This window comes from Oncorhynchus keta, chromosome 8 (assembly GCF_023373465.1).
Source record: "Oncorhynchus keta strain PuntledgeMale-10-30-2019 chromosome 8, Oket_V2, whole genome shotgun sequence".
In the NCBI taxonomy this organism is placed as follows: Eukaryota; Metazoa; Chordata; class Actinopteri; order Salmoniformes; family Salmonidae; genus Oncorhynchus; species Oncorhynchus keta.
Window position 1 is genome coordinate 9,256,045 of NC_068428.1, and position 18,638 is coordinate 9,274,682.

The 18,638-nt window shown below is 41.0% G+C and overlaps 1 protein-coding gene across 2 annotated transcripts in view; it reads right to left on the bottom strand.

The window, feature by feature from the left end:
• Positions 1-2,907: 2,907 nt before the first annotated feature.
• prkacba (protein kinase, cAMP-dependent, catalytic, beta a) overlaps positions 2,908-18,638 on the bottom strand; it is a 30,118-nt gene continuing 14,387 nt past the window's right edge. For both annotated transcript variants that reach the window (XM_035774592.2, XM_035774590.2), the window contains exons 3-10: positions 16,528-16,656; positions 14,961-15,059; positions 13,018-13,100; positions 12,717-12,843; positions 12,417-12,512; positions 12,163-12,285; positions 11,687-11,851; positions 2,908-11,374 (exon numbers count right to left, since the gene is read on the bottom strand). In XM_035774592.2, coding sequence (XP_035630485.1) covers positions 11,249-11,374; positions 11,687-11,851; positions 12,163-12,285; positions 12,417-12,512; positions 12,717-12,843; positions 13,018-13,100; positions 14,961-15,059; positions 16,528-16,656 — 948 coding nt within the window. In that variant the 3' untranslated portion in view covers positions 2,908-11,248. The remainder of the gene's footprint in view (positions 11,375-11,686; positions 11,852-12,162; positions 12,286-12,416; positions 12,513-12,716; positions 12,844-13,017; positions 13,101-14,960; positions 15,060-16,527; positions 16,657-18,638) is intronic.

Genomic DNA, 18,638 nt, shown 5'->3' on the forward strand with positions numbered 1-18,638 from the left:
TCTGTAAAAAATACTTGTGTCATGCACGAAGTAGATATCCTAACCGACTTGCCAAAACTATAGTTTGTTAATAAATTTGTGGAGTGGTTGAAAAATGAGTTTTAATGACTCCACCTTAAGTGTACGTAAACTTCCGACTTCTACTGTACATATGGACGAGCGATGTCAGAGCAGAACGGACTAAGATACAGTAGAATAGTATTGGAAAAAAACAGTATATACATATGAGATGAGTAATGCAAGATATGTAAGCATTATTAAAGTGACTAGTGTTTGATTCCTTAAAGTAGCCAGTGATTCCTAGTCTATGCCTATAGGCAGCAGCCTCTAATGTGCTAGTGATGGCTATTTAACAGTCTGATGGCCTTGAGATAGACACTGCTTTTCAGTTTCTCAGAGAGGCTCTGTTGTGCCTTCACAACACTGTCTGTGTGGGTGGTCTATTTCAGTTTGTCAGTGATGTGTATGCCAAGGAACTTAAAGCTTTCCATCTTTCCTGTCGATGTATGTAGGGGGTGCACCCTCTGCTGTTTGCTTTAGTCCACAATCATCCCCTATGTTTTGTTGAGTGAGAGGTTGTTTTCCACGCACCACTCTCCCAGAGCCCTCACCTCCTCCCTGTAGGCTGTCTCATCATCGTTGGTAATCAAGCCTACTACTGTTGTGTTGTCTGCAATTGAGTTGGAGGCGTGCTTGGCCACGCAGTCATGGGTGAACACGTGGAGCCGGTTCGGTCATCATGTAAGGATAACACGGGTGTAAACACAGGTTGTAACATAAAAACAAAATGGACAGGGATAATGATTTAATGTTAGAGATGTCACAACCTGTGATGTGAAGTGTCACAAGCTGGACAACTGCTGACCCTAGAGAAAAACCTAAGGAAATTGAATTGGGGAAAATGTCTCCCTCTATTTTGAGAAACACTGAACAAAAACTTCCAATGCATAAAAATGTTAAAAAAGTAAATTGAAACAATTTCATTAGGCCCTAATCGATGGATTTTACGATTGGGAATACAGATATGGATTTGATGATAACAGACACCATTTCCTTTTTTTAAAGGTAGGTGTGTGGATCAGAAAACCAGTCAGTATCTGGTGTGACAGACATGTTGCCTCATGAGGTGCAACAGACACATCCCCTTCGCATAGAGTTGATCAGGCTGTTGGTTGTGGCCTGTGGAATGTTGTCCCACTCCTCTTCAACGGCTGTACGAAGTTGCTGGATATTGGCAGGAACTGGAACATGCTGTCATACACGTCAACCCAGAGCATCGCAAACATGATTAATGGCTGACATTTCCGTTGAGTATGCAGACCATGAAAGAACTTGGACATATTCAGCTTCCAGGAACTGTGTACAGATCCTTGTGACATGGGGCTGTGCATTATTATGCTGAAACATGAGGTGATGGCAGCAGATGAAAGGCACTACAAAGGGTCGTCAATAAATGCAATGGTGTTCATTATCCTTAACTTACGCCTGCCCATAACATAACCCCACCATGGGGCACTCTGTTCACAACGTTGACATCAGCAAACCACTCGCCCACACGACACCATACACGCTGTCTGCCATCTGCCTGGTACAGTTGAAACCAGGATTCATCAGTGAAGAGCACACTTCTCCAGCGTGCCAGTGGCCATCGAAGGTGAGCCTTTGCCCACTGAAGTCAGTTACGAGTGGCACAGCAGTCTAAGGCACTGCATCTCAGTGCTAGAGGCGGCACTACAGACCATGGTTCGATTCCAGGCTGTATCACAGCCGGCCATGATTGGGAGTCCTATAGGGCAGCGCACAAATGGCCCAGCGTCGTCCGGGTTAAGGTTTGGATGGGGTAGGCTGTCATTGTAAATAAGAATTTGTTCATAACTGACTTTCCTAGTTAAATAAAGGTTCAATTTAAAAAACGACGCCAAACTGCAATCAGGTCAAGACCCTGATGAGGACAACGAGCACGCAGAGGAGCTTTCCTGAGAGTTTGAGTTTGTGCACAAATTCTTTGGTTGTGCAAACCCACAATTTCATCAACTGTCCTGGGAGCTGGTCTCAGACAATCCCACAGGTGAAGAAACCGAATGTGGAGGTCCCGGGTTAGCGTGGTTACATATGGTTGTGAGGCCGGGCGGACATACTGCCAAATTCTCTAAAATGTTCAAAGGGCGTTATGGTAGAGCAATGAACATTAAATTATCTGGTAATAGCTCTGGTGGACATTCCCGCATTCAGCATGCCAATTTCAGGCACCCTCAAAACTTCACATCTGTGGCATTGTGTTGCGTGACCAAACTGCACATTTTGGTGGCCTTTTATTGTCCCCAGCACAAAGTACATTTGTGTAATGCGGTTTAATCAGCTTCTTGACATGCCACACCTGTCAGGTGGATGGATTATTTTGGTAAAGGAGAAATGCTCACTAACAGGGATATCAACAAATGTGTGCACAAAATGAAAGAAACAATCTTTGTGTATATATATAACATGTCTTTTGTTTTTTGTTTCAATTCATGAAACATGGGACGAACATTTTACATGTGGCATTTATATTTTTGTTAACAATTTGTAACAATCACATATGACCCTTACACTTTTAAATTAAAGGTTCATAAATGTCAGAATTTTCATGAAAATACACCTCAAACGTCAAATCAGTGAACAATTCCTTATAGCATACTTTTGGTGAAAGATTGGAAGAAAACAGGTAGCCTGTGAATTATCTATACAACCTTAACGTGAATTACTTGCATAAAATCTGGTTTCATATTAAAACAAGAAAATAATCTCAAAATTGTGCACAACTTCAAGGTGAAACCCAAAAAAAAAAGACATTTCACATAATGAATGTTATTTCCAAGCATATAAGTAAGAGTAATGTTAATGTGATATTCAACAACAAAAAAAACATGACATCTAGCCTTTATTAAAACCTTATTGTCCATGAATGTCACTGCAGCATTTATTGCATACAGCATCTCTTCAGTCAAATTATATACAAAATATAATATTTTAAGAAATAAATGTATTACAGTGACATCTTTTGTTCCATAAAATCTGTTACAGCAAATTATGTTATACTTCTCTAGCAAACAAGTAAATATGGGTGGGAAAAAGTGGCCTTCTAAATGACATTGTGCAACATATCCCAAAAACTAAATACAGCGATTTTTCATATTATGGCCTACACTGGTATGCTTGTGACTATAAATTAGTTATACATTGAAACCATTTTCATCTGCAAGGAGTGTCAGGTAGCTCAGGAAATAGTGCCTTAATTTTACAAGTAACTTTGCAACAAACATTACACACATCATTCAAACTCACAAGTTGCTGTAAATTTACCATACAGTTTTGGAAAATGAATTAACACATTCATAGAGATTGGATTGACACATGCTTAATACCCAGGATGTTAACAAGGCATAAGATTGCAAAGTAGCCTATTTCATGAAATATTATTTACCCATATATATATTAAAAAAAAAATCAAACATACTGGGACCTATGCAAGTTTAAACATAAAAATATATCTAATAAATGTATCTCTAATAAGTATATATATAAAAAAAAAAAGCAATTGTTCCTCTGAAATGATCTGAACAAAATGCCATATGAAAGGAGCTGAAACTCAAGAAAAACAATTGCATGTGAAATCATGTTTTAGTTTGTGAGAATACAACATCTTCAATACCCATTCAAGGGAGTCGCTACAGTACACTGTTGTTTGGAGGGAGGTAACAAATGGAAACAGACATGCAGGAGTAAAAAATAATAATAGAAATGGCAGTTACAAAGTCTTCTGAGTGCTTTGCTAAATGATAATTTCAAAACAAAAAGGTGAGACTGAACCTGCCCATGTAACCAACACTGCTTTACAGACACAGCTATGTAACATCTGACAAAATTAAAGCAACTAAACCATTTACATTTGAACAGTTAAAGGAAAACATGTATTAAAAGGAAAATTCCATTGTTAATATCGTCCCAAAATGTTTTGCATGTCAGCAATGAAGTTTTCAAAACAAGTCACTTTCAAAATACAGAAATACTGCTGCATTTTGCATCATACCGGCTTTATTTCTGCTGACATGGAAAACATTTTGGGACTGTATTAACGGACTAATGAAACAAATACCAAAATATATTTTTTCCTTTAATTCAAAACAACTATAAGCTTCTGCAGTTTTTGGATGTGCTACCAAAAAGACAACCTATTGTATAGAGCAGGGATTCTCAAGCTTTTTGGGTCCAGGGACCCGTTTTGTGACAGCAAATTATATCAACCTCATAAATCAGAACAACTTGAGTGCGATAAAAATGGCCTAAAATGAGTTTTACTTGGAGTATCTTTACATGCACACTAATAATTTGAATTTAAACTGCTTATGACAGAAGGCCGAGTATGGCATTAGTCTTGTAAATAAACACTACTCTGCTTATCTGTGTAAGGTCATAATCTAAGTCAGCACACGCAGAATAAAACACCTGGTTTTCAGAGAAATCTTTCAAATAATTAGGACATTTAAACATCTTAATTGATGTTTCAGAGGTGTATTTAATCTGGCATGAGCAAGTACTGGGTAGCGTAAGCTTCCCTGTTATGCACGTGTGAAGTGAGTTCGGATAAACTGAAAGTATGCATCTTAAAGTTCACATTCAAATTTACCATACACATATCTGTACTCAGAATCAAATTGTCTTTGCAAAAATAACATGGTCAGTGTGGTAGAACGTTTGTGAATGGCGATTTTCAGCATTTATCCAAAGTCCAGATGTGTCCATGTAAACAGCAAAATCGTTCTTGCAAAGTACGTAAATGTTATAAACAAACTATTATATTAACCTCACTATTCACAATAATCTGATTGTGTGCATGTAACCGTGCTCAATGACGTCTGCAGTGGACGAACCGTCTCAGCCCGGGGAACTAACATTTAAAAAGGTCCGCCTCTTGCAATTGGAAATAAAATGATCAGTTTAGGCTAATTTTTTGCCATTCCACACATTTTGCCACAGCTTTAAATCTAATATTCTGCAATTCTACACATTTTACCATGAGGCAGAGAGAAAATGTTGCAGTTTTAAAGCTACACCAGCCTTCACTCTTCGCGGAAGGCTTTCCACTAAATGTTGGAACATTGCTGCGGAGACTTGCTTCCATGCAGCCACAAGAGCATTAATACGGTAAGGAACTGATGTTGGGCGATTAGGCCTGGCTCACAGTCAGCATTCCAATTAATCTCAAAGGTGTTCAATGGAGGTCAGGGCTCTGTGCAGGCCAGTCAAGTTCTTCCACACTGATCTCGACAACCCATTTCTGTACAGCTCTTGCTTTGTGCACAGGGATATTGTCGTGCAGAAACAGGAAAGGGCCTTCCCCAAACAGAATCGTCTAGAATGTCATTGATGCTGTAGCATTAAGCGTTTCGCTCTACTGGAAATAAGGGGTCTAGCCAGAACCATGAAAAACAGCCCCAGACCATTATTGCTCTTCCACCAAACTTTACAGTTGGCACTATGCAGGCAGGTAGTGTTCTCCTGGCATCTGCCAAACCCAGGTAGTGAGTGTTGCAACCGAGAACAGACCGTTTTTACACGCTTCAGCACTCGGTGGTCCCGTTCTGTGAGCTTGTGTGGCCTACCACTTCAGAGGATGAGCCATTGTTGCTCCTAGACATTTCCACTTCAAAGCACTTACAGTTGACCGGGACTCCAGCAATGCAGACATTTTACAAACTGACTTTTTGGAAAGGTGGCATCCTACGACAGTGCAATATTAAAAAGTCACTGAGCACTTCAGTACGGGCAATTTGACTGCCAATGTTTGTCTATGAAGATTGTATGGCTGTTTGCTCGATTTTAAAACACCTGTCAGCAACTGTGTGGCTCTAATTTGGGGTGTACACATACTTTCAGATATGTAGTGTGTACAGTGCATTCGGAAAATATTCACTTCACTTTTTATACTTTTCCCACATTTTGTTACGTTACAGCCTTATTCTAAAATGTATTAAATAATGTTTTTTTTATTATAAATCTACACACAATACCCCATAATTAAAGTAAAAACAGCTTAAGAAATTTTAGCAAATGTATTAACATAAGTAAGTATTCAGACCCTTTGCTATGAGACACGAAATTGAGCACAGGTGCATCCTGTTTCCATTGATCATCCTTCAGATGTTTCTACAACTTGATTAGAGTTCACCTGTGGTAAATTCAACTGATTGGACATGATTTGGAAAGGTACACACCTGTTTATAGAAGGTCTCATAGTTGACAGTGCATGTTAGAGCAAAAACCAAGCCATGAAGTCGGAGGAATTGTCCGTAGAGCTCAGAGACGGGATTGTGTCGAGGCACAGATCTGGGGAAGGTCCCCAAGAACACAGTGGCCTCCATAATTCTTAAATAGAAGTTTGGAACCACCAAGAATTTCCCTAGAGCTGGCAGCCAGGCCAAACTGAGCAATCGGGGGAGAAGGGCCTTGGTCAGGGAGGTGACCAAGATCCCAAAGGTCACTCTGAGCTCCAGAGATCCTCTGTGGGGATGGGAGAACCTTCCAGAAGGGCAACCATTTCTGCACCACTAAACCAATCTGTCCTTTATGGTAGAGTGGCCAGACGGAAGCCACTCCTCACGACAGCCAGCTTGGAGTTTGCCAAAATCCACCTAAAGGATTCAGACCATGAGAAACAAGATTCTCTGGTCTGATGAAACCAAGATGGAACTCCTTGGCCTGAATGCCAAGCATCACGTCTGGAGGAAACCTGACACCATTCCTACGGTGAAGCACAGAGATGGCAGCATCATACTGTGGGGATGTTTTTCAGCGGCAGGGACTGAAGAGACTAGTCAGGATCGAGGGAAAAATGAAAGGAACAAAGTACATTGATCCTTGAAGAAAACTAGCTCCAGAGCACTCAGGACCTCAGACTAGGGCGAAGGTTCACCTTCCAACAGGACTACGACCCTAAGCACACAGCCAGGACAACACAGGAGTGGCTTTGGGACAAGCTTCTGAATGTCCTTGAGTGGCCCAGGCTGAGCCTGGATTTGAAACAGATCGAACTTCTCTGTTCTCTGGAGACTTGAAAGCAGCTGTGCAGCAACACTACCCCTCCCCAAATACAGGTGTCCCAAGCTTGTGGCGTCACACCAAAGACGACTCAAGGATTTAATTGCTGCCAAAGGTGATTCAACAAAGTACTGAGTAAAGGGTCGGAATAATTCTGTAAATGTGAAATTCTGTAAATTTCCACAAATGTCAACCTGTTTTTTGCTTTGTCATTATGGGGTACTGTGTGTAGATTGAAGAGGGAAAAACAATTGAATACATTTTAGAATAAGGCTGTAATGTAACAAAATGTGGAAAAAGTCAAGGGGTTAGAATACTTTCCAAATGCACTGTGTGTGAATGTATATCTATATATCCACACACTACCAGTCAAAAGTTTGGACACACTAATTCCAGGCTCTTATTTTTACTATTTTCTACATTGTAATATAATAGTAAAGACATCAAAAACTATAAAATAACACACATGGAATCATGTGACCAAGAAATGTTCAATCAAATATATATTTTATATTTGAGATTATTCAAAGTAGTCACCCTTTGCCTTGACAGCTTTGTACAATCTAGCCATTTTCTCCACCAGCTTCATGAGGTCGTCAGCTGGAATGGATTTCCATTAACAGGTGTGCCTTGTTAAAAGTTCATTTGTGGAATTTCCTTCCTTCTTAATGTGTTTGATCCTATCAGTTGTGTTGTGATAAGGTAGTGGTGGTATACATAAGATAGCCATATTTGGTAAAAGACCAAGTCCAAGAACAGCTCAAATAAGCAAAGAGAAACAACAGTCCATTACTGTAAGACATGAAAGTAAGTCAATGCGGAACATTTCAAAAACAGAGTTTTATCAAGTGCTATGATTAAATTGGCTCATGAGGACCGCCACAGGAAAGGAAGACCCAGTTCATTAGAGTTAACTGCACCTCAGATTGTTGAATTGTGAAGCATTTATTTGGGCTGCAAACACATCAACATCAACTGTTCAAAGGAGACTGCATGAAATCAGGCCTTCATGGTCGAATTGCTGCAAAGAAACCACTACTAAAGGATACCAATAGGAAGAAGAGACTTGCTTGAGCCAAGAATCACAAGCAATGAACATTAGACCGGTGGAAAAAATGTTAAAATTCTTGTGAGACACAGAGATGTTGAATGGATGATCGACGCATGTGTGGTTCCCTCCGTGAAGCATGGAGGAGGTGTGATGGTGCTTTGCTGACGACACGGTTTTATTTATAATTCAAGGCAAAATTAACCAGCATAGCTACCACAGCATTCTGCAGTGATAAGCCATCCCATCTGATTTGCCCTTAGTGGGACTATCATTTGTTTTTCAACAGGACAATGACCCAACACGCCTACAGGTTGTGTAAGGGCTATTTGACCAAGAAGGAGAGTGATGGAGTGCAGCATCAGATGACCTGGCCTCCACAATCACCTGCCATCAAAACAATTGAGATGGTTTGGGATGAGTTGGACTGCAGAGTGAAGGAAAAGCAGCCCAGCATATATGGGAACTCCTTCAAAATTGTTGGAAAAACAAAAAAGCTGGTTGAGAGAATGCCAAGTGTGCAAAGCTGTCATCAAAGCAAAGGGTGGCTACTTTGAAGAACCTCAAATATAAAATATACTTGTTTAACACTTTTTTGGGCTACTACTGTACATGATTCCATAGGTGATGTCTTCACTGTTATTCTACGATGTAGAAAATAGTAATTATAAAGAAAAATCCTTGAATGAGGTGTCTACAAACTGTTGGTTACGGGCCCCCTGCAGTTCCCCCCACTTTGAGAACCCATGGTATACAGTAATTCTATACTGAACAAAAAGATAAAACGCAACATGTAAAGTGTTTGTCACATTTTTCATGTGCGGAAATAAAAAAGTTCCCAGAAGATTTACATTCGCACAAAAAGTGTATTTCAAATTTTGTGCAGAAATTTGTTTACATCCCTTTTAGTGAGCGTTTCTGCTTTGCCAAGATAATCCATCCACCTGACAGGTGTGGCATATCAAGAAGCCGATTAAACAACATGATCATTACAAAGGTGCACCTTGTGCAGGGGACAATAAAAGGCCACTCGTGTCACACAACACAATGCCACAGATGTCTCAAGTTGAGGGAGAGTGCAATTGGCATACTGACTTCAGGAATGTCCATCAGAGTTGTTGCTAGAGAATTGAATAATAATTTCCCTATCATAAGCTGCCTCCAACGTCGTTTTATAGAAGTTGGCAGTGCGTCCAACCGGCCTCACACCCGCAGACCACGTTTAACCACACCAGCCCAGGACCTCCACATCCGGCTTCTTCACATGCGGGATTGTCCGAGACCAGCCACCCTGATAGTTGATGAAACTGGGTTTGCACACCCAAATAATTTCTGCACAAACTGTCAGAAACAGTTCTAGAGAAGCTCATCTGCATGCTCGTCGTCCTCACCAGGGTTTTGACCTGACTGCAGTTCGGCGTCGTAACCGACTTCAGTGGTCAAATGCTCACCTTAGATGGCCACTGGCACGCTGGAGAAGTGCACTCTTCACAGCTAAATCCAGGTTTCAACTATACCGGGCAGATGGCAGACAGCGTGTATGGTGTCGTGTGGGCAAGTGGTTTGCTGGCGGTGGGGTTATGTATGGGAAGGCATAAGCTACGATCAACAAACACAATTATATTTATCGATGGAAAATTGAATGCAGAGATATCATGAGACGATCCATTATTGTGCCATTCATCTGCCGCCATCACCTCATGTTTCAGCATGACAATGCACAACCCCACGTCACAAGGATCTGTACACAATTCCTGGAAGCATGAAATATCCCAGTTCTTCCATGGCCTGCATACTCAGACATGTCATTCATTGAGCATGTTTGGGATGCAGTGGATCAATGTGTACGAGAGTATGTTCCAGTTCCTGACAATATCCATCAACTTTGCACAGCCATTGAAGAGGAGTGGGACAAATTCCACAGGCCACAAGCAACAGCCTGATCAACTCTATGCGAAGGAGATGCGTCCATTGTACTGCATGAGGCAAATGGTGGTCACACCAGACACCAGACTGGTTTTCGGATCCACACCACTACTTTTTTTTTAAGGTGTCTGTGACCAACAGATGCATCATATCTGTATTCCCAGTCATGTGCAATCAATAGATTAGAGCCCAATGAATTTATTTCAATTGACTGATTTCCTTATATGAACTGTAACTTAGTAAAATCTTTGAAATTGTTGCATGGTTTTGTTTATATTTTTGTTCAGTGTAGTTAAAGCCCATAAGATTCCTACCCCTCTTGGGGTTGTTGTACCTTAAAATATATCATCTCACTTCATCTGAATTTGAATACAATACCTTCTCGGAGGTTAAAAAAATAAAAATAAAATGCCCCATGACCTGACAAGTAAAACATTGCTACAAATGATAAATTAAACATATCACAGGTTTTTGCTTAGTAATTAGGTTTGCTTTGCTACTACTGTACCCCTCATCAAGGACTGCATGCCCATGTGACTGTGGTATTGTATTGAGTATTTTCCTTTTCTGACATCCATTTCTTTGTAAAAAGATACTGTATCTTTATATTATGCAGAAAGACACAGTCTACTTCTTAAGGACAGCAAAATGTTGAGGATTATAGACTGGGCCAAGAAAGTTGAATTAAACCGAAAACAAACACTGACGTGTAGGCCTAACACACAAGAACTGGCAAGAGTCACTAGCAAGAACTAGGAGAAACTTAAAAATCACTAAAATGTGTAATACCACCTACTACACAGCAACTCTTTGTGCCACTATAAAATGGGCATTTCATTGGTTTTTGTCTTGCTTTGCAAATAATCACTTGGTTTAAAATGGAGGGAAGGAGGGGGGGATTCTTTAAAGCAACAAATGTTTTAAAAACAAAGCAGGAAACAAAAGACAAAAAAACGTGGTCTACCTAGTATTTTTGTTTTGTGTCGCAGCACGAGGGGTGTCTGCATAATGTGCCTGTGTATACGTTTAGTGCTAACTGCACGCGAGGAGGATCATGGCAAGAAGGACCTCATTCAACCTTGTGGAATGAAGGAACTAGGCAATTGTTTTGAATGCGTCATGTCTCAGCTCCACCCTCAACAGACTGCAAAAATCCCAATACATGTGAGACCTTATGGAACCGCCTGCCTCCCCTTGCTAGAATTCGGAAAACTCCTTCGCACACTTTTCTGTGTCGGACACACGGACATCCTCCTCTTCGTAGTCGTCAAAGTTGCTTGTGTCTCCTGGTCCTCTGCACTTTGGTATGAAGGGAGCTTCCACCTGAAAGGCAACAGGTCAAGTGTGTGAGTGGCTCTGAAGACCACAATACAATCACAACAGCTACACATTGTTTATGTAATCATCAATCTATGTTGGTGATGAGGGTTAGAGGGGACAGCCCTGAACTCCCAACATCCTTGCCTACAAGCCTCGCAAGGCCTTTCTGGCAGTGTTTTTATGACGGTAAAAGCTCATATTTAATTACACCTCGAATGTCAATCTTTCTGGGGATACATAATGTGTTACCTGTTGTTTTTACTGTTCCAAACTAACCGTGGTTATTTCACACTTAAACTAACGATCGAGACATACCTTCCTCTCATAGATTGCGATCCAGTCCGTTGTGGCAAACCACTTGTGGTTCTTGATGTCATTCACCCCATTCTTCAGGTTGCCGTAGCGCTTGGTCAGGTCCACCTGGAGCAGGTTCCTCAGCAGGTCTTTCAAGTCTGAGCTGAAATGGGAGGGGAATCGTACCTGGAACACAAGAGAGGAGTTGGGCTTCAACTGTGGAGCTTATTGTTAAAATATGGATAAAAGTCACTGGGACGATAGAAACACGCACAGCAATGTTGGCAAATAACCAGAACATCAAGGGACACCATATAGGCTAATAGCTGTCATTTTTGACAGTAGGGGCCACTGCAAAATATATAGGTAAATCACCCCTGTGAAGAAAGTTTTATAGGACACTAATACGTATGCAATAGTTTTGCATAACATTCAAGAACGCATGGTGTCCAGTAACATGTCAGTCCAGACTACACATAACATCAATTCCTGCATACCTTGCCAGACACAATCTTCTCGTAGATCTGGATTGGCTGATCAGCGAAGAACGGAGGGTACCCGGCAGCCATCTCGTAGATCAGGACTCCCAGTGCCCACCAGTCCACAGCTTTGTTGTAGCCCTAGCAGAGAAAACAATCTTCAGCGACTTTCTTTGCACATACTGTGCAAACAACTAATTCATATCTACAGGTAGGTTGCAAACAGTCAAACACACTATGTACAGCACGCTATATTGGACACGATGGCCCACCTTGCTGAGGATGATCTCTGGAGCCAGGTACTCAGGAGTTCCACACAATGTCCAGGTCCTGCCTTTTACTCTTTTGGCAAAGCCAAAGTCTGTGACCTGAAACAGACCAACAAGGGCATTAGAACCATGTAATAATAACAGTCCACATTTGCATAGGGCAAATTTGCATGGGCTGTCAACGGTAATGTGATGTCGAACCTCTCATTATTTGCTACTCAATCTCAAGACAGAAGTCTTAGATGAGAGTTCATAGACAACAAATGCGGATATGCTTTGGTTTGGATATCGCTGTATCTGTACCTGGATGTACCCTTGGTGATCAATGAGAAGGTTTTCAGGCTTCAGGTCTCTGTAGATAAGGTCTAGCGAGTGGAGGTACTCAAAAGTGAGTACTATCTGAGCTGCATAAAACCGTGCGTGATTTTCACTGAAGACAGAAGAAAAATGTAAGTTGACGTGATGTCAAACGGGTGAAAAAAAATGAAACCAAAGACAACAGAGCACAATACCTTATAATTCATAGATTGTGCCCATTATTTGGTATCTCAAGTATACAGACATCCCAGGCTATGAACATGGTGTCAAAACTTTTTTGATTCACCTGAACCTCCCGATGCGTCTCAGATGCGAGAACATTTCTCCTCCTGGAACGTACTCCATCACCATGTAGAGGTTGGAGTTATCCTATGGTTCAAATAAAGTTAGAACACACACACTTACCGTGGGTTGAAATTGATACGATAGTTTTTGTCAAAATGTACAAGGACTAATTCCAACATATTTGCAAGAAGAACGATAAATTACAATAAATATTGGAATTAGATATTTCTATAAATAATTAACACAGCCGTTCACAAAGGAAAGATGTTACTGCAGCAGATAAGCAACCTCTGTTGCTGGGTGGGATGGGAGGAAAGCTTTCTTTTGGGAGGTGGGTCAGGGTCATCTTTGTATGCATTTATTTGATTGTTTTTGGACCTGTAAACCCCCCCCCTGGAAAAAAAATACCAAAATAAAGTTGGTCACCAACTTTTTTACGATACATTATTTTGGGGGGAGTTGCGTTATGGACAAAAAGTAATATTGTGATCAATGTAACTATTTTGCTGGATAACAATAAATACAATTGATTTACATTTACATTTAAGTCATTTAGCAGACGCTCTTCAATAGACAGTTACTTTACATTCGCATCAGGGCTATAGATAATTTTCCAGTGCCAAGTAAGACAGGTGAGATGGTAGCCTATGATTAAAAAGTAAGCCCTTTCATCTAACATTTCCAGGGAAAGCATGATTGTGCAACTGGTTAAAACAGAATCCATTATTATCAGATTAATTTGGGCATTTGTGAATATTGGCCTATGGTCTATATTATTCATCACCTGAGGAAGTGGGAACTCAAAACACTTATCTAGATTACTCTAAACATGATATTGTTGCTATACAGCCATATAGGCTAATTGATTCATCTATCGTACAAAAGAATTCCAGCGCTAGGCTTAGGCTACTTGATGTAGGCCAATCCACTGCAAATGGCGCGCTCCGCGGGCGCATCAAAACCAAACCATACTACAACTTACTCCAGTTGTAAAGTGGTGCCATGAATTCAATATTAAGAGGTGAGAAATAAAATATACTCACAGAAAGCTGTGACTCTCCTCTCTAACTGTAACAGCAGTTGCTTTGAAAACTGTAATTTTCCCGCAATTGCATTTTGAACAATGGTGATATGCTTGTGTTTCTCAGAATGCATCTCCCCCTCCTCCAGGCGCACAGTGGGGAGTTAGAGAGGCTCGCTAACACAGCAGCCGACAGGAAAACAGGGACAAGCAGATACTTTTCTAGCAGGAATCAACATACTCTCCCGGGTTCGATCCCAAGCGGTGTTACAGCTGGCCGTGACTGGTAGACCCATGAGGCGGAGCACAATCGGCCCAGCTTTGTCCGGGTTAGGGGAGGGTTTGGCCGGTCAGGATTTCCTTGTCACATCATGCTCTAGCGACTCCATGTGGCAGGCCAGGCGCCCGCGAGCTGTCTTGGTCGCCAGTTGTACAGCGTTTCCTCCGACACATTGGTGCGGCTGGCATCCGGGTTAAGCGAGCAGTGTGTTAATAAGAAGCAGTGCGGCTTGGCAGGGTCATGTTTCGGAGGAAGAATGACTCTCGACCTTCGCCTATCCCATACAGGAGTTGCAGCGAATTGGATGTCATGAAATTTGGGAGAAAAAAGGGGTAAAAAGTACCCTTTTTTTTTACAGGAACCAACATAATGCATAGGCTATTACTGTCAACCAAATAACAGGTCTAGAACAATCTACAGCACGTGTCCAAATCATTCCACGGAGGGCCGGGTATCTGCAGGTTTTCTTTGAGACCCCTGATTTACAGTAACATTGTGTAGCAAAATCACAGAAAATGGCTGGGGTACCAAGGAAGGCCATTTTTGGTTTATCATCCAAGCTCTATTAGCAGGATAACACTGCTCATCTTTTTCACCAATTGTATGGTGCACATTTTAGGACATCCTACTGCTGCTGACATACCTTGAAGGAATACTCTAGTCTCACGAGAAAGGGGAAGGACACCGCCTGCAGTATTCTCTTTTCGTTTAGCGTGTGTTCTATCTGCTTCAGCTTCACCACCTGTGAGAACAATGAGAGAGGAGGCATAACGATGAGGAGAGGGGGCATAACGATGAGGAGAGGGGGCATAACGATGAGGAGAGGAGCACAATAGTACAGAGAAAAGTCACCAGTCATCTGATAAAACTAATGCATGTGAGCGTACCACTATTGAAGAACATATGACCACATCCCAAAGAAGAATTTATGGTGGTGGCTAACTTTGGAGATCAAGGAATGAGTGCCTGGGCAATAGGCAACGTTTGTAGTACTTTAGTCTATTTAAAAAAAATAAAGTTTTACATGCATTGAACGTGCAACTTACAATTGGCTCATTCATCCCCCTCCTCTCCCCTGTAACTATTCCCCAGGTCGTTACTGTAAATGAGAATGTGTTCTCAGTCAACTTACCTGGTAAAATAAAATAAATAAACTGGACCTATGTAGCATATTTGTTTGTCAGAATGCTAGTAGTGGGAACATGTGTTGCTTACAAATCTACACACGAGAATAAAGAGAACAAAGTGTTTGCCTTTCCACATAAATTAATTTGATACACAAAATAATAATGTAAGAGACAATATCAAGAGAACATCCCTACTACATTTGGTGGCAGCCAATGCGATCTAGTCACCACAAGGCAGCACCATTTACGATGATCAGGGCAATTAAATATCAATAGGACAGTCCAATTGCTAATCTTTAACAGCTTTAGAATACAGCATTATGTGGTAAAAATACCACAGTGTAGGTAGGTTTAAAGCCAAACTGTCAAGAGGTCAGAGGTTCAAAAGGCACGTCAGTCACCGTTTGAAACCTGCATGGGACTGACATTTCATAAAATATCCTTCAAGTTAACAGACCCAAAGCAGGCAGCTGAAAGAAGTTACTCTGTAGCTAACAAAATATTGTTGCCTCAATGACTGGTTTATATTTTTAATTCAGATTTTCAACTAGTTTCCCTTGCTCTCACTGGGCCTAGCAAACACATTAAAAATGTACAAACACATTCATTTTAACTGAAACAGTGAGAACCGTTTAGTTCTGACCATCATGTGCCTTGATGTAAGATCAAGTTAACCCCCCAAAAATATACCAGTGCTATAACAAGCGTACAGGATCTCTCATACTGTCTCATTAAGTTTCACTTTAAAAATGTCAGGCAAAAAAATACAAGACATATTTTGTGGTTAACCAAGCCTCACAGCACCTAAGATGTATTTCCATTTCCTTTTGAACTAGTGTAAACCCATGCTAGATAAAGCCAGGCTTTCTCTGACACCAGCCAACTTTACTGTGCTAGGTGATTTAACCAGCCTAGGTTTTGTTCAACTTCATTCAAAACAAAACAGGGTCATGTTCATTAGGCACTAAACGGAAGAAAGCAAACTGAAACAGGGAAAGGCTACCTGGACATACCCAAAAAGGAAAGCTCATTTTCTTTTTCCATTATCTAACCTAATGAACACAACCCAGTGCATGTACCCACTTTCTGTTTGTCCAGGATCTTCATGGCGTAGAACTGTTCTGTTCCTTTATGTTTCACCAACATCACTCTACCGAACGAGCCTGTGCCCAGAGTCTTCAGCCTGTCAAAGTCATCCAGTCCAGTTGTGCTCTGAGGAGGAAAACACATCCTTAAAATGTGACAGCAAACAACAGTGAGCCGACGTTAACGTTGAAATTCAATACAGGGCAGCACACTTTAATGAAGGTAATTGTGCAGCGTTTACTGTCTATGCGATCTCCGCAAAGAAAGGGTAATATGCCTTTAATTAAAAAGGCACATTGTAGGCTGCTCATAGACTGTAGAAAGAATGGACGGAGCCATCGATGTAGTCACCCCATCGTTTACTTTGTGACGTCTCAGTGGCACATTTGAAGATCAGGAAGTGTCTTTTTAGCGTGTTGCCATCATGCTTCATGAAAGACTTTTTGGAACATTGCATGCGCAGTTTGAGCTACTCAAGGAAGTGATGTTCAGTATAATATATAATAATATATGCCATTTAGCAGACGCTTTTATCCAAAGCGACTTACAGTCATGTGTGCATACATTCTACGTATGGGTGGTCCCGGGGATCGAACCCACTACCCTGGCGTTACAAGCGCCATGCTCTACCAACTGAGCTACAGTGTTCTTCCAAGGATTTTTTTAACAAGGTGGTGCTGCTGAGTACAAAAGCCAGAGATTTTTGAATTTTTAAACACCAGTAAAGTTAAGGTTGAGCCATTTTGAATGTTCTATTGTTTTTGTGCATCTCTGAGTGATGTTCTATCGATTCTCTGGGTCATTTTATGTTTATGTGAGTTATTGGTGTTCGAGCAGGCAGAAATACGGCCGGTATTACGTAGCACCGTAAGTAAGTCGCTCTCACAGCATTGTAAGTTAAGAATACGACTTTTAGATTGCGAAAACGTCTATCGTACATGTCAGATTTTAATGCTGGACGATGAGATCCTCCAGAGCTATGACTTCTCTCGAATGAGCCATTGAACATATTTTTACGATATTCCTACCTTGAGAAATGTGTCATTTAACTAGCACATTTTTCCTATTTGTCTGCCTCTTTATCCAGGGTGCATTGCATGGTACAGTTGCCAGAGATACAGTTGAAGTCGGAAGTTTATATACACTTAGGTTGGAGTCATTAAAATTTGTTTTTCAACCACTCCACACATTTCTTGTTAACAAACTATAGTTTTGGCAAGTCGGTTAGGACATCTACTTTGTGCACGACAAGTAATTTTTCAAACAATTGTTAAGACAAGATTATTTCACTTATAATTTACTGTATCACAAATCCAGTGGGTCAGAAGTTTACATACACTAAATTGACTGTGTCTTAGCTTGGAAAATTCCAGAAAATGAAGTCATGGATTTAGAAGCTTCTGGAAGGCTAATTGACATAATTTGAGTACATTTTCAATGACGGCCTAGGAACAGTGGGTTAACTGCCTTGTTCAGGGGCAGAACGAAATTTTCACCTTGTCAGCTCTGGGATTCGATCTCGCAACCTTTCGGTTACAAGTCCAACACTAACCACTAGGCTATTCTAACTGACCTAAGACAGGGAATTTTTACTAGGATTAAATGCCAGGAATTGTGAAAAACTGAGTTAAAATGTATTTTGCTAAGGTGTATGTTAACCTCCGACATCAACTGTATTATAGAAAGGAAATAGGAATCTAATCAATGAAGGAACGTATAACGCCCCACCCAGCAGACTGTCGACCAATCATGTTCACGTTGTCATGCAGTTGCTAAGCTAATCGTCACACAATCCTTTCTCCAAGTCAGTGTATATGTCGAGAAACCTGCCCAATTTCCTCAAAAGCACGTAATGCCACGATTCCAAAGCTATACGATACTACAGATAGCAAGATGATTATCTCACATTTCGGAAGATATTGGTAATGTTGTACTTCTTGTTGACAAGATTCTTGCTAATGTTTCTCACTCCATGGAATGCGCTCTTTGGTAGCAAAATCGCCCAGAATGCACCGTGTGGCACATTGACATGGCATGGGCACCGTTTCCCTATCTCCTCAAAAGTATGTGCCTTTGCGAATGTTAGACTCTACTCTGGCTTGGAACGA